Source organism: Panthera leo, chromosome D1 (genome assembly GCF_018350215.1).
Source record: "Panthera leo isolate Ple1 chromosome D1, P.leo_Ple1_pat1.1, whole genome shotgun sequence".
Classification (NCBI taxonomy): domain Eukaryota; kingdom Metazoa; phylum Chordata; class Mammalia; order Carnivora; family Felidae; genus Panthera; species Panthera leo.
Window position 1 is genome coordinate 103,539,506 of NC_056688.1, and position 14,711 is coordinate 103,554,216.

At 49.5% G+C, this 14,711-nt stretch overlaps 1 protein-coding gene across 1 annotated transcript in view; it reads left to right on the forward strand.

Moving 5' to 3' along the window:
- The window catches only part of DTX4 (deltex E3 ubiquitin ligase 4), a 35,996-nt gene extending 22,658 nt beyond the window's left edge, over positions 1–13,338 (forward strand). The window contains exons 7-9 of the mRNA XM_042905606.1: positions 171–332; positions 5,627–5,716; positions 9,853–13,338. Of these exons, the coding sequence (XP_042761540.1) occupies positions 171–332; positions 5,627–5,716; positions 9,853–10,086 (486 nt within the window). The 3' untranslated portion in view covers positions 10,087–13,338. The remainder of the gene's footprint in view (positions 1–170; positions 333–5,626; positions 5,717–9,852) is intronic.
- The last annotated feature ends 1,373 nt before the right edge of the window (positions 13,339–14,711 follow it).

The following is a 14,711-nucleotide window of genomic DNA, read 5'->3' on the forward strand; positions in this document are numbered from 1 at the left end:
GGTCTCTCTTACATGGCCCTTAGCATGGAGCTAATTTGTGGAATTTACTTATTTGGGTGCATTTTGTCCCCCTGGCCTTTTATCTTTGTCCCCTTCCAGGGTTAGGTGGGGTTAGGGGTGTGTTGCCAAGACTGTTTCCCAACCTGGCTGTTCCTGCCTTGCGCCCTCAGGACGGAAGTTTGCAGTGTCCAACCTGTAAGACCATTTATGGGGTGAAGACAGGCACCCAGCCTCCGGGGAAGATGGAGTACCACCTCATCCCTCACTCCCTGCCCGGCCACCCCGACTGCAAAACCATCCGGATCATCTACAGCATCCCTCCTGGCATTCAGGTGCTCCCGAGTCAGCCACGGGCTTTTATTTACTTATTTTTTAAGTTTCAGTGTTTGCAGGCAATAGGTTTGTCTTTTTTCTTTAATGTTTATTTATTTTTGAGAGACAGAGACAGAGCACGAGGGGGGAGGGGCAGAGAGAGAGGGAGACACAGAATCCAAAGCAGGCTCCAGGCTCCGAGCTGTCAGCACAGAGCCCGATGCGGGGCTCGAACCCACGAACTGTGAGATCATGACCTGAGCCGAAGTTGGACACTTAACTAAGCTGTACAGGTGCCCCGGTAATATGTTTGTCTTAATCTGTTCAGGCTGCTGCAAGAAAATATCACAGACTGGGTAGCTTTTAAACAACAGAAAGTTATTTCTCACAGTTCTGGAGGCTGGGAAGTCCAAGCTCAAGGTGCTGGCAGATTCACTATCTGGTAAGCCCCTGCTTCCTAGGTCATGGACATCTTTATGCTGTGTCCTCATGGCAGAAGGGGTGAGGGAGCTCTCTAGGGTCTCTCTTATGAGGGCACTAATCCCATTCATGAGGGCTCACCTTCATGACCTTATCACCCACCCAAGACCCAACCTCCAAATACCATCATCTTGGGGGTTAGATTTCAACTTGTTAATTTCCGAGGGTTACAGACTCTCAGTTTATAGCAGTCCATTACTTCTTGTACTTCTTGCTTGCAAAATACATTCTGTTCCAATAGTCCCCAAAGTCTTAACTCATTCCAGCATCAACTTTAAAGTCTAAATCCGAGGACTCACCTACATACCATCTAAATCAGAGGTGGGAGAGACCCCATGTACAAGTTCCTCTCCAGCTGGGACTCCGTGAAACTGAACAGGTTACGTGGTGGGGCCCTCGTGAACAGGATGGGTGCCCTTGTAAAAGAGCCCCCGGAGAGCCCCCGCATCCCTTCCCGAATCGAGGACACAGGGAGAAGACAGCAGTCTATGAACCAGGAAGTGGGTGCCCACCCGACACTGGATCTGCTGGCACCTTGGACTTCCCAGCCTCCGGAACTGTGAGAAATAGATCTCTGTTGTTTAAGCCACCCAGTCTGCGGTATCTCATTACAGCAGCCGGAGAGAAATAAGATAATTTTATACTGTGAAAAGTTTCCTTTCCTCCGTCCACCCGGTTTCACCTCCTGCCCCCGCGTTCCACCATTGTTCTTACCTTCTTACGTGTCCCCCAGGATTCTCCGTGCATGTGCAGCAAAGACTGTTTCCACCTCTCCCATTGGTACACAGAGGGGGACATTTTAGACATATTGTTCTGCACCATGGTTTTTTCAATTAACAATATAGTTTGTAGATCTTCCCATGTTGGTATAGAGGGAGCTTCTTCGTTCTTCCTTGGCTCTGGGTGAGAATCCATAGTATACATGCACCCTAATTTATATTCAACTGTCTCCACTTGATGGGCATATGGATTGCTTCCAATCTTTTTACTACAACAAATAATACTGTAACAGATAACCTTGTATGCATGTGAGTATATCTGTAGAATAATTTTCCAGAAGTAGAATTTCTTTGTCAAATGATATTTGCATTTATAATTTGATAGATGTCCCTTGGCTTTGATTTTTGTAGGCATTTATTTCCTCTTTTGATTCTTTGAAAGACAACCCTAAGGAACAAATTGAACCCTATTCCTAACAGTAAATACAAATGTGCCCCTTCCTTCACACACTGAAGATTTTTTAACTGATCTAGGATTCATTTATTTGGCAACTATTTATCAGTTCACCCTTCCTTCCTCCCTCCTCCTTGCCTTCTTCCATTTTGTCTCTTATTTAACAAACATTGGAGGATGGATTATGGACCAGGCATGTTCTAGGTGCTGGAGAAACAAAGGTGAGCAAAGTGGACACAGTCTTTTCTCCTTGGAGGCCCCCATTCTAGCGGGATGAGGAAGTCAATGCCCAGATACATAAGCGAGGTATTGCCAACTAGCGATAAGAGATGTGGCAGAAATAAACCGGAGCAGGTGAGATAGTCTGTAAAAGAATTTAAAGAAAAATATGGTTATTCCTGGAGGGACTTACCAGCCAGTCAGAGAAAATAAGTCTACATCACCAAACTATAGAACACAACATAATGTGCACCATAGATAAACGCTGTGGGGGGTGGGGGGGGGGGCAACACAAGAGGTCTTCAAAGTCTGAAGACACTTGGGTTCTGAATCCTGGCTGACTCTGTATTGGCTGGGACTTTGGACAACCACCAGACCTCTCTGAGCTCGGTTTCTTTTTTATTTTTTTAATTTTTTTTAACGTTTATTTTTGAGAGACAGAGAAAGACAGAGCCTGAGCGGGGGAGGGGCAGACAGAGAGGGGCTACATAGAATCTGAAGCAGGCTCCAGGCTCCGAGCTGTCAGCACAGAGCCCAATGCGTGGCTCGAACTCACAAACCATGAGATCGTGACCTGAGCCAAAGCTGGATGCTTAACCAGCTGAGCCACCCAGGTGCCCCTTGGTTTTTTCATCCGTATAGCTGAGAACCTCCTGTGCAGGGGGCTTTGTAAGAATGGGAGTGAACATTTGTATGTGCATGCTGTGGTATTGGGCACGGTGGTCAGGGGCTCAGTGCCCGGTGACTGGCATTATGTGAGCAAGCTACTTGTCCGGGTAAAGAAGAAGAGGGCTTATGTCTGTCTGTCTGGGAGGGTCTGAGGAGACTTTCTGGTGCAGGGCACCAGTAGTTGAACCTTGAGAGCCATAAAGAAATGGAGGAGAAGGTTTTTAGTGGGAGGACACAGCAGAGTTGTGGCGGAGAGGAAGTAGGGGTGTTGGTGGGCCACAAAGAAGAGTTTAATTTGGGGACTTGCGACGGTGGGGGATGGGAGGAGGGTGCGTGAAGGAGCAGAGAGTGAAGGAGGACTGTGGGCAGGCCATGGAAGGACGCCAGCATGGTGAGGGCTGCAGCTTTATTTGTCAGGCTTTGTTTGTCCAGCTCACTGCTGGACGCGACCAACATTTTGGGAAGTTGTGTAGTTGGGACTGCACTTTGGGAAGGTCAGCCTGGCGGAGAAGTGAGGGGTGACCTGATTAGACCAGTTAGGAGACCATTCTGGTCATGGGGCCTGAACAAGGAAGGTGCGGAGGATGAGGGAGAGGGAGATGTGGTTGGAGGTGGGGGCAGCTGCGACCTTCTGGAATGACTGGAGGCAGCCAGTTGGGATGGTAGGGACAAGACTGACAATATGGGAGTCGGGGAGTCGGGAGAGACAGCCGGTGGCTGATCCCTGGTGAGAAGGAGGGCAGAGATCAGGGCGGGGCAACCATTTTGCAGGAGATTCTTTTCCCAGCCTCTGGGACTAAAGAATGGAGAGCCAGCACAGAGGTCGAGGTGGTGGGAGGGGTGGTGTTGAGGGGCCGCTTGCTGCCTGTGTAGACGCCATGGATCACGGATCGTCCAGGAAAACTCAAGCTTGCGCCAAGGGAAATGCATTTCTCTGGGGTCAGTGCAGCCACTCTATAGACCACCCCCTGCGAGTCAGTAGCAGGACCCCTCAGTGCTGTGTCTGTCCCTGTCCCTGGAGACTCCAGAGACCACAAGGGCTTGGGGTTTCCAAGAGGAGTCGAGAACTTGGAGTTCTGCCTTCACTTCAGAGAATGAGTCTCCAATCTAGAGGAGGCAGAGTCGTGACTGCTCCACTTGGCGACGTGCAGAGAGCACACAGCCTCCTGGGGTCAGCGCCAGGCGGGTGTCTGTGTTGCAGACGGGCAAGTCCCAGGAGGGTGAGGTGCGGGCAGAGCCGTGCTGGGAATCGTCTCTGGAGTTGGGCAGTCTGGCTTACAAACAGCTGTGGCCGTGAGCGTGTTGTAAATGTGCTGTGATTTCATGGGACTATGAAATTCAGAACTGTCACGTCCTGCGTCTCCAAGAAGATGTTGTTACCTCTCTCAGCCCAGGGGTATATTTCCCTTCTCCTGTATCGTGCTTAAGATGTTCAATTTGGAAAGGATAGATGATCTTGAGCCAGGCTACTAAAAATCTTTTTAAATCACAGGATTTAAAACTCAATTTGGGAGGGATGGGTGCCTGGGTAAGTTCAGTTAGTTAAGTGTCTGACTCTTCGTTTCAGCTCAGGTCATGATCTCGCAGTTCCAGAGTTTGAGCGCTGCATCAGGCTCTGCACTGACACGCAGGGTCTGCTTGGGATTTTCTCTCTCTCTGACCCTCCCCTGCTCTCCCTCTCTCTCTCTCAAAATAAATAAATAAACTTCTAAAAAATCAGTTTGGAACCACCATCCACTATAAGAAAAAAATGAAAAGTCTGTGTTTTCTTATAGTTTCTTCATTCATTCATGCATTCATTCACTCCTGGACTCATTTTTTTCAGCCACGACAGTTACCATTTGTGTGAGAGCTGGTGCTAGGAGCTGCATGGAATTATCAATATTAGATTGGCTTCATCTAGAAGGGATTTTTTAAATGGCTCCACAGACCCTCAGGGGGTTAGGGATGCTCAGAAATTATAGACAAACATTTCTGTTTGGGGTGGGAAGGGGTTGGGAGGGGGGCGGATGGATGCATTGGTTCTGGGAGAAAAATCCCTCACTTTTCCTGAGCTTCTCAAGGGGGCCTGTCGATCCTGATGAGGAAGCCTGGCTTCTGACTAAATTCTGCGTCAGTTTCTGTCCCTGCTTGTTTGCTGAATTGGGGTATCCGTGCACCTCCGAGTTCACTGCAGCATTATTCACAATAGCCAAGACCCTACACGCACATCAGTGGATGAATGGATAAAGATGACTCCAAGGCTCCTGGCTCAGAGGCACTTTTGTTATATTGAGTACTTTAGAGGGAAAAAGTTCATCATGTGCCTCAGGAAGCCTGGGCTTAAATTTTGGCAAAGCCTTTGATGTTGGAGAAGCCCTGTGACCTCTCTAGGCTGAAGTTTTCCTCTTTGGTAAAACAAAAGAGCCCGTGGCCAGAGCCCCCGGGTGATGATGATGATGATGAACGTTTACTGAGCTCTTACTATGCACTGCGGTGCCAAGCTCACTTTAGCCTTCACACTCTCCCTATTCGATGGCTGGGGGAACCCACACCCCAAGAGAGGGCTCCAGCTGACACATCGGGAGGTGGCCGCTCTGGGTCCAAACGCAGGTCTAACGACTCCAAAACAGGTGGGAAACCACTGCTATCACTGCTTTGGGATTTGTTCTCTGTCCAGACGCTGTGACCGTTATTATTGTCATCATTACTTGAATTAGTCACGCATGGTCTGCACCCCTTCATTAAAAACATCTTGAAAAATGCCCTTCGCTGACTTCCTTTCTGCTTTCAGGGGCCGGAACACCCAAATCCTGGGAAGAGTTTCAGTGCCCGTGGCTTCCCAAGACACTGTTACCTTCCAGACAGCGAGAAAGGGAGAAAAGTAAGAACGGGGGTTTGGGGGGCTGGGGGGTAGGATTTGCTTCTGTGTCAGGGCCCCAAGTTTTGCTTCCTGCTGTGCACAGGCTAAAGAGCTGAGTCTCTTTTTACCATAGACGCACATGGTAACAAGGTCATATTTGAGTCAACTGTAGGTTAAGGTGGGGACGATTAGAATGTTTTCTTTTGCAGGATAGTTGGGGCAGGGCTTTTTCCTCTCCTGGATAGCACTGGCAATAATTCGTCTATTTTAGGATGCTTTCCCAGGGGGCTTTGCTGCTTAGCAGATGGTCCTGGGACCAGCACCAGTGACAACACCTAGAAGCTTGGTGTTGAGATCAGGGAAGGTTTTGAAAATCCAATCATTTTCTGGCCTTAGCCACAGAAAAATGAACATAAAGATTTTATTCTAATTTTACAATTCATAGAACCACTGAAGCCCAAACCTCGGGGCACCTGGGTGGCTCAGTTGGTTAAGCATCCGGCTTTGGCTCAGGTCATGATTTCATGACTTCGTGGGTTCAACCCCCGCGTTGGGCTCTGCGCTGACAGAATGGAGCCTTCTTGGGATTCTCTGTCTGTCTGTCTCTCTCTCTCTACCGCTCCCCCACTTGCACTCTCTCTGTCTCTCTTAAAATGGGTAAATACACTTTTTTAAAAAATGCAGAACCTTAGAAACTCCTTCATTTTAACAAGATCCCAGGTGATCTGACAGTACATTAAAGCTTCAGAGGCACTGCTCCAGGGCAGGGATCCTAATTTGTGGCAGATTACCTTTTTTCTTTTCTTTTAATGTACTTCTGTATTCTATGAATTTCCCAAAAGACAGAGGGAAAAATGATTGGGTTTCTGGATCCCCAGTGATTCATGATTCAAGCTTCAGTGGTTCTATGAATTGTAAAATTAGAATAAAATCTTTATGTTCATTTTTCTGTGGCTAAGGCCAGAAAACAATTGGATTTCCAAACCTTCCCTGATCTCAAAAAGGAAAAGAACCATTGATCTAAGGGGGTGTCGCGCCCCTTCTTGTGGGGTGCAGTGCTGGACCGGAAGTGGGTTTTAGCTAGCTTTCTCTAGGTCCTGCTGGGTAACAAGCTTGGTCTCAGAGGCTGACATCAACAAAGGCTGACTCTCATGCACTGTGCATGCCAGTGGCTGTGGCTTGTTTGGCTGCTATGAGTCCACTCTGTCTGCTCCGTGGGGCTCCGTGTCCTGGAATCCAGGCTGAAGGAGCAGCCTTTCTATGGTCTCTGCCCTTCTCCTGGAAGGGAGCAGAGGAGCAAGAGAGAATCCGAGTGGAATAGTGTGAACCCACTACAGCTGCTGCTGGAAGCTTGTCACTCCTACTCGCCTTTCACAGGCCCCAGCAAGTCATGAACACCACACAAGGAACAGGGTCATGAACTGCCTACAAGGCAGCCCCTTGGGTCCCATGGCAAAGGGCATGGGTGTTCTGTTACAGAGGAGGAAGCAGATCATGTGGAACAATGAGAAAATCAACCACATGGTGAAGATGTACCCAGTGCAGGGTCCTCAGATTAGAAGTCAGGACCAGTCCTGATCCTGAGCCCCGAGCAAGCCATATTTCTGTGCCTGAGCCCCAGCTCTACAGTCCCAACCGCTGGCTAAACATGTCCGCTGTGAAGTCCTACTGCTAAAACTTGAATCTTCTTGCCAAGAGCTGCTCCCCTCTCTTCCAGGCCTCCCTCCTCTTGTTAATGACATACCCAGAATCCCTGGGACCCATATTGGACACAGTAGTCTCCTTGGACTCTCTCTCTGAGCCACCACCCCACTGGCTTGTTTCCCAGGGAACTGCCCACCAAACCACGTGACTCCTTTTCTAATCCTGCCATACCCACCTAGTAAATACATTTTTTTTTAAGTTTATCTATTTATTTTTAGAGAGAGAAGGAGCATGAGCAGGGGGAGGGGCAGAGAGAAAGGGAAAGAGAGAGAATCCCGAGCAGCCTTCACACTGTCAGCACAGAGCCCGACACGGGGCCTGATCTCACAAACCATGAGATCATGACCTGAGCCGACATCAAGAGTCCGATGCTTAACCCACTGAGCCACCCAGGGGCCCCATAAATACTTTCATCTTTTACCTGCCACCAGGTTAAGTATCTTAAAGTACAGTTTCTACCACCAAACTTTTTTGTTGAAAAGAAATAAGGTAGAAAAAAACCCAAAAAATTGTTCTGATATCTTTCCCTTCCTTCTTTACAAAGTACGATCTTCTCAGCTTGGCATTCAAGACCTACTATGGTGGGGGTCTGAACCTTCCCCTCTCACTAATTCCTCACCTTTATCCTTCACATCTGCTGGTCTGGGACCTTAACCTTGGGCTCTTGCACAGTGAGGTAATAAGAGCCTGGGCTTTGGAGACAAACTGGCCTGGGTTCGAGTCCTACTTTAGCAATTTACCAGATGTGGGGACTGGCATAAAGATGAACATTCTGAGGTCTTAGTTTCTGGATCCATATAACAGTGGTTATAATTTCTATCTGTGTGGACAGGATGTTGTTAAGAATTAAGTGAAAGTAGCATTTGTAAAATGCCCAGCATGGTGACAGCTGTTGTTATAATTACACATGCCTTGGCTCATATTCATTTACTGTGTCTACATGTCCTTTTCTATTAATGGACAGCTGGCCCTTAAACAACTGAGGGGTTAGAGGTGCTGACCTCTATCCTCCCAAAGCTGATATCCACATATAACTTTGACTTCCCCAAAACTTAACCACTAACAGTCTACTGTTGACCAGAAGCCTTGCCGATAACATAGGCAGCCAGTTAACACGTATTTTGTATGTTGTGTGTATGATATACTGTATTCTTACAAAAAAGTAAGCTAGGCAGAAGAAAATATTATTAGGAAAATCATAAGTATCATACTGTGAAAATACTTATATTTTAATGTATTATATATATATTATATTTTATATTATACTGTAAAAAAAAGACCACGTGTAGTGCACCTGCACAGTTCAAACTCGTGTTGTTCAGGGTCAGCTGTATCTCCCCCCTCCTCTCCGACAGTTCAGAAGCATCTTCCCCCGTGAATTCTGTATGGATCCACATCTGAGAGTCAACAGAGTAGTAACTCAGACCACGGACTGTAAGTTCAGGCAGTCCTGAAGTCTAGGCCCCCCTCTGCCATGTACTAGCTGGACGAACAGGGCAAGTCTTTATCTTCTGAGCTTCTTCGTGTGTAGAAAGGAGATAAGGAGAATACCTGTCTTGTCGAGTTGTTGTCACTGGTACGTGACCCAGTGCTTGCTACGTAGTAAGTAAACCCTCGGGGGAGGGTCGATCGTATCTCTACCATGTGCCATTACTTCATGTTGGTATTACCACTCTTACAGTTCCCCACCTCCAGCCCACAGCGTGTCGACGGTCATTCTTTTTTGAATCCAGGTCACTTTTATCGGCCGTCTTCATGCTGGGTAGGGTGTTAGGCCCTTGTCTTGCTCCACAGCCATTTTTTAAAAATTTAGCTGAATGAGAACACTCTTCAAGCCCGAACACCTCTCTGGGCCTCACCTATGAAATAGAGACAATAGTAGCCCCTGCCAGATCTGCCTCCATGTGTGGTTATGAGGACCAGGTGAGTAAATGAATGTGAAATGGCCTGGCAGAGGTCACCCCACTTCAACCATGTCACCGGAGAGCTCTGCCACACCACTAGCTGAGGGTGCACTAATGCCGCATTCGGGCGGTGGAGGGAATGGCGGACACGCTTCAGAGGCTCTTGGATCGTGAGTGCCTCGAATTCCTAGATCCTGTCTTTTAGCCAGGCTGCTGGTAGCTAACATCTGTTGAGGTGTGGGTGCCAGGCACTGCTATGAAAGCCCTCGTACCATTTAGCAGATCAGAGCGTTGCCATTTTGTAAGTAAGGAAATTAAGGCCCAGAGAGGGGACAGAATATGCCCAAGGTCACACAGTTAGTTGGTGACAGATCCAAGACTTTACCTTGCGGCTTCCTGACTCCACCCCCAAATTCTTTCTATTCACTGTGCCGCTGGGGGCATCATGATGCCAGAAGACATGGACCCTTGGGAAGACCCTACCATCAAGACATAGTTTCTGACCAACACTGAATGTCTGCCTTTGGTCTCCTGCCTCCCCTTGCTCAGGTGCTGAAGCTGCTGCTTGTGGCCTGGGATCGCCGCCTCATCTTTGCCATCGGTACCTCCAGCACCACCGGCGAGTCAGACACCGTCATCTGGAACGAGGTCCACCACAAGACAGAGTTTGGCTCTAATCTCACGGGTCACGGCTACCCAGATGCCAATTACCTGGATAATGTGCTGGCTGAGCTGGCTGCCCAGGGCATTTCCGAGGACAGCACTACCCAGGAGAAGGACTGAGCTGGAGGGTCTTTGAGCCAGGAGGGGCTGCGGGGACCACAGGGCAGGAAGTGGGAGAATCGAGGTGGAAGTTGGTGCCATGCCCTCCCAATCCCCTCATTTCCCGCTCTGTCCTATCCCCATTCCCCATCCCTCCTGGCCACAGCGGGGAGGGAGATGAATAAGGTGATGTCATTCATAAACCTCATCCACCACAAAGGGGACATGGGATGAGGGCCATCCTCGGTCTGTTCCCATGGAGTTTTCGGTGCTGGGTAGGCAAGAACCCCCCCCCCCCCCGCCCCCCTGAGTAGGGGCACGGTCAGCACACTTAGGGTATGGACAGAGCGTGGGCACTCCATACCTTGGCCTTGTGAAGCCTGAGGTTCAATGCCTCAGCTGGCTTCTTGCTGCTTCCACTCTGCTTTGAGAGCGGAGTTTCTGCTTTTCTCTCCTCCTCTGGAGGCGAGGAGCTCTCACTGTGCAAGATTGGGGGGCAAAGGGGTGAACCGCTAAATTGCTGTGACATCAGATGTCGATGCCTCGGTGTTCAGCGAGGAAGCACTTCTCACCAAGAGGGTCAGGGAAGCAAAGGCTTCTGGGAGCACACTCGGCTCTCAGAATAGTCCTTGGCCTCTCTGGGCCCTCCCTCCTCACATCTTCGACCTGTCCAAAGAGGCATCTGGTTCTCTTGTGTGGATGGACGGACTCTGGGATTCCTCTCTGGGTTGGCATCCCATGATGTTTCCAGCCCCTCTCTGATCAGACCAGAGTCTGCATCCCACTTAGCATCTGAACTGTCCTCAGGGAGAGGAGCCCATAGCCTTCTTCCCAACTCATCCCAGACCAGCTCAAAGATTCCATGAGTTTCATCAAGTCACTGTGAGTAGAGCCCAGGCTGGGTTCTGTGCCATCTATGTATGCGCATATGTGTGTGTGTGTGTGCGCGAGTGTGCACCACTGGGCCAGGTTGGTAGACAGTCCCATCCTGTTCTCCCATTCTGTTTTGCAAACTGTCAAACTCCAGCTCTGATGGGGCTCAAACAGCCAGGCTGCGGTTCCTTGACTTTCTTCACCCTTTGCCAACCAATTTCCACAGTAAACTTGGACCCAAATGGTAACAATCATGTATCTTTCTAGATGCCCCCAGGGAACAGTGCTTGGGGATATGTGTCAGGTGAGGACTGGACAGACCCCTTTTTATATCTCTTTCAAGACCATATCTAAACCAGTCTATCCGGTCATGTTTCTATGAGGGCTTCAATCTGTCTCCATGCACACTTGCTAATCAGAGCCCAGAGGGGGCTGGGCCCCTCATCTATTACAGATTGACCTAGAGCATGGAGGCAGACTTTATAGCTCATTCCCAACAGGGTTGGGACCACATCATGGTCCAGTCCAACCTGCATTTGGGTTGTGTCCCAAGACTCTGTCTGTCCCCTCCCCAATATTCTTCTTGCTTTTCACTTCCCTTAAGGAATGAATTGGGGGTCAGGGAGGAGAGAAGGGGGATCAAGAAAGGAAACCCAATTCCCCCTTTGAAAGTGGGTTCTTTGAACTATGTGTTTGGGGGAAGTTCCTCTGGATACTAATTTGAATTTATATACCTCATGTTTTGGGGGTTTGACGTATATATATCCATATATATTTCATAATATTTGGAAGGTTTTTGATGCTAGAAAAATGGAAACAAAAGAACCTTCAAAAATGGTACTTAAGTTAGAACCTGAAGCCAGGCTTTCCTGAGAGCTGGCTCCGTGGCCGCTTGCTGTTTGCCTACAGCCATTTTGACATTGGTGTGGCCAGTGGATGCACCTGAGTGTCGCCCAGTTCCTTGGGAGGTACTGGTGCTGGGCCTTTCCTTATTCTCTGAATGGCTGGCTCCAGCAGAGGGAGCTCTGACGAGAGGAATCCTTCCTGACAACTCAGCTCTCAGGTCAGCCGGCCACCATCTTCTCTCACCAGCGGACCAGGAGATTGGGCCTGAGTCCACTGCACCACAGGGCACAGTTTCCTGCCAGTCGGGAGGAAACACTTGAACTCAACGGAAGAGACATGGCTGAGGCATTTAATATCCGCCCCCCCCCCCCCACCGTGCCCTTTGCCAGGCCACCCTGTCCCAGAGGTCATCGAAGAGCCTCACTGCACACCTAGTACATCTCTGCCCTTCAGCACCTGGGTCAAGTGTCTGCTGAGCTTCTCACCCACAGGGATGAGGAAACAGACCGAGGGTCAATGGGTAGAAACACACAGCTGTGGAGCAGGAGGTGGGGAAAGAAGGCAAATAAGGTTTGACAACTGGCCATGGCAGCGGGGACAGGCTGATTTCCCTGCCTCGGGCAGAAGGTATGGGTGGGGAAGGGGACAGCCGAGAAAAGAAGGAAGGGGACTCAGAGAATGGATAGGCAGGCAGGCGGTGTGCCAGGGGTAATACCACTTCGAGGGTAAGTCTTAATACCTTCAAGACCTTACCCCTAGGATGCCGACCGTGTCTGTACCCTCCGTTCTTTTCCTCCCTGAGGATGCTCAGCAGGGGGCACCTCCTCCTTGTGCTGCGCTTTGGTGGGACTTTCTGGGCAGAAGGATCTTGAATTTCCTTTTAACGCTGTGCCAAGCAAGGCGGGGGGCAGGGGGGAGGCAACCCTTTGCCCTTTGTGCCAGCCTAGAAAGGCACGGTCTCAGGCACAGTGAGCACCCTGCCAGCGGAGGTACTGAGCACCGATCCCTGGGACACGGGACGTTTCCCCACCAGTGTTGTTCCTGCTCTGTTCCCTGGGTTGCACAGGGAACCCCATGCCTTGCCTGTCATGGCCGGACCACCAGCTGCCTGGTTTTCCCCTTCCTGAGTCTCCAGGGATGACAAATGGGATTGCAGACAAACTCTGTCAGACGCCTGTCCCTTAGAGGTTAATTGTGTATATGTGGTTGTGCGTGCCTTTGTGTTTCATACCCTTTCTCCTGCCCTTTTGTAGAACTTGGACTTTATGGTTTTACACTTGGTCAAAAGTACTTGTCCTGGTATTGCACTGTCGTGTGCATGAGAGGGGAGGGAGAAGACCCCGCGTGGTACAGGAAGGGGCCTGTCCCCTATCCTTGTCCGTGGTCACTGGCATTTTCGTGGGGGTTTTCTGGGAGAGGGAAGGTGAATGTCCTAATGTAAAAACTATCCGTTGTGTTGTGAAGTCCTTGGTGTTGCTCTGTGAGAGGACATCGCCACCTGGTGCTCATGAGGTGTATGTGCAGAACAATAAATGGCAAATGAACAACCACAAATTGCTGTTCCCCTTCTGCTTTTTGTAGGTCAGGGCGCCTATGAGGCATTTGGGGCGCCTCTCCGAGTCTGGGAGCAACCATAAGTCCTTCCACTGATTGGGGGTGGGGGATTCCCTTCTTTCTCGCCACCCCTCCCCCCAATATCTTTTCCACCCACACATTTGACCAAGGGACCTGACCTGACTGCTTGTTCCTCTCAAGAAAGAGACCGCATGGCAGGGGAAATGTAAGCGAATCTGTGGGGGAAAGACCGGCTTAAAAAACGTGAATGTTTGCTTTTTACAGTGCCCTCCGCCCAACGACAATATAGCATAGGTTTCAATAGTTGACAGGCTGTTGTGTGTCAAATACATGTGTAGTGTTAATCATCCCGATGCTCACACAGACACAAACACAAAATGCAAACGCAAAGCTGCCTTTGTCACCCACATGTGTCTCTATTTCCGAGAGTCTGGGGAGTGTGGTTTGGGTGGAAGCCGGGGTGAGCCTTCCCACAGCGCCCAGTCTGAGCTCACAGATCAGGAAAACAGAGCCTGTGAACTCCCCTCTCCAGGTGCTGACTCGGCAAAAGGATGATTGCAAACTGCAAAGCCCTGTGTTCTCATTTCCTGTGGATGAGCAGCCGGACAGTGTTCCTTAGGTCCACATTTAAAAAAAAATTTTTTTAATGTTTATTTCTGAGAGACAGAGCATGAGTGAGGGAGGGGCAGAGAGAGAGGGAGACACAGAATCTGAAGCGGGCTCCAGGCTCTGAGCTGTCAGCACAGAGCCCGACGTGGGGCTCGAACTCACAAACCATGAATGAGATCATGACCTGAGCCGAAGTCGGTCTCTCAGCCGACTGAGCCACCCAGGCGCCCCTAGGTCCACATTTTTAATGTATGGTTATGTGCAACTCTGAGAAACAGAAGTTTGTGAAGAATTTTTATTTCCAAGGGCAGTTAGCGCAAAGTCTGGAAGCCTGTAGCTGGACCGTTGTCTCTCAGTCTCCGTAATCTTCAAGGGGTTCATGGGGAATTTGCAGAAAAGTGGTTAGCTCAGCTGAAATTTACCCACAAAACACCCAGAGGTTTAAGAGAATATTTTAATGCTTAGGCAGGGTTCAGAGAAGAGGATGTAGAAATCAGTGCCTGTGGCTGGCGGTGGGGGGTGGGGGGGGGGGCAGGGCTCACCTTCTGTGATTCGCTTGGTATTCAGTGGGAGGCGGACAAGGAACCTCCTTCCCATCTTCCCCCAGGCTGGGATCTTCAGGCTCCTCAGGATTTATGTGAACCTAAGCTCTTGACTGTGAATGTTAACGAGGTGAGGACAGATTATCCTTCATGCAAATGAGCTCATTAATGACATTGGATTTGGTGAAGAGTTGTGTAACT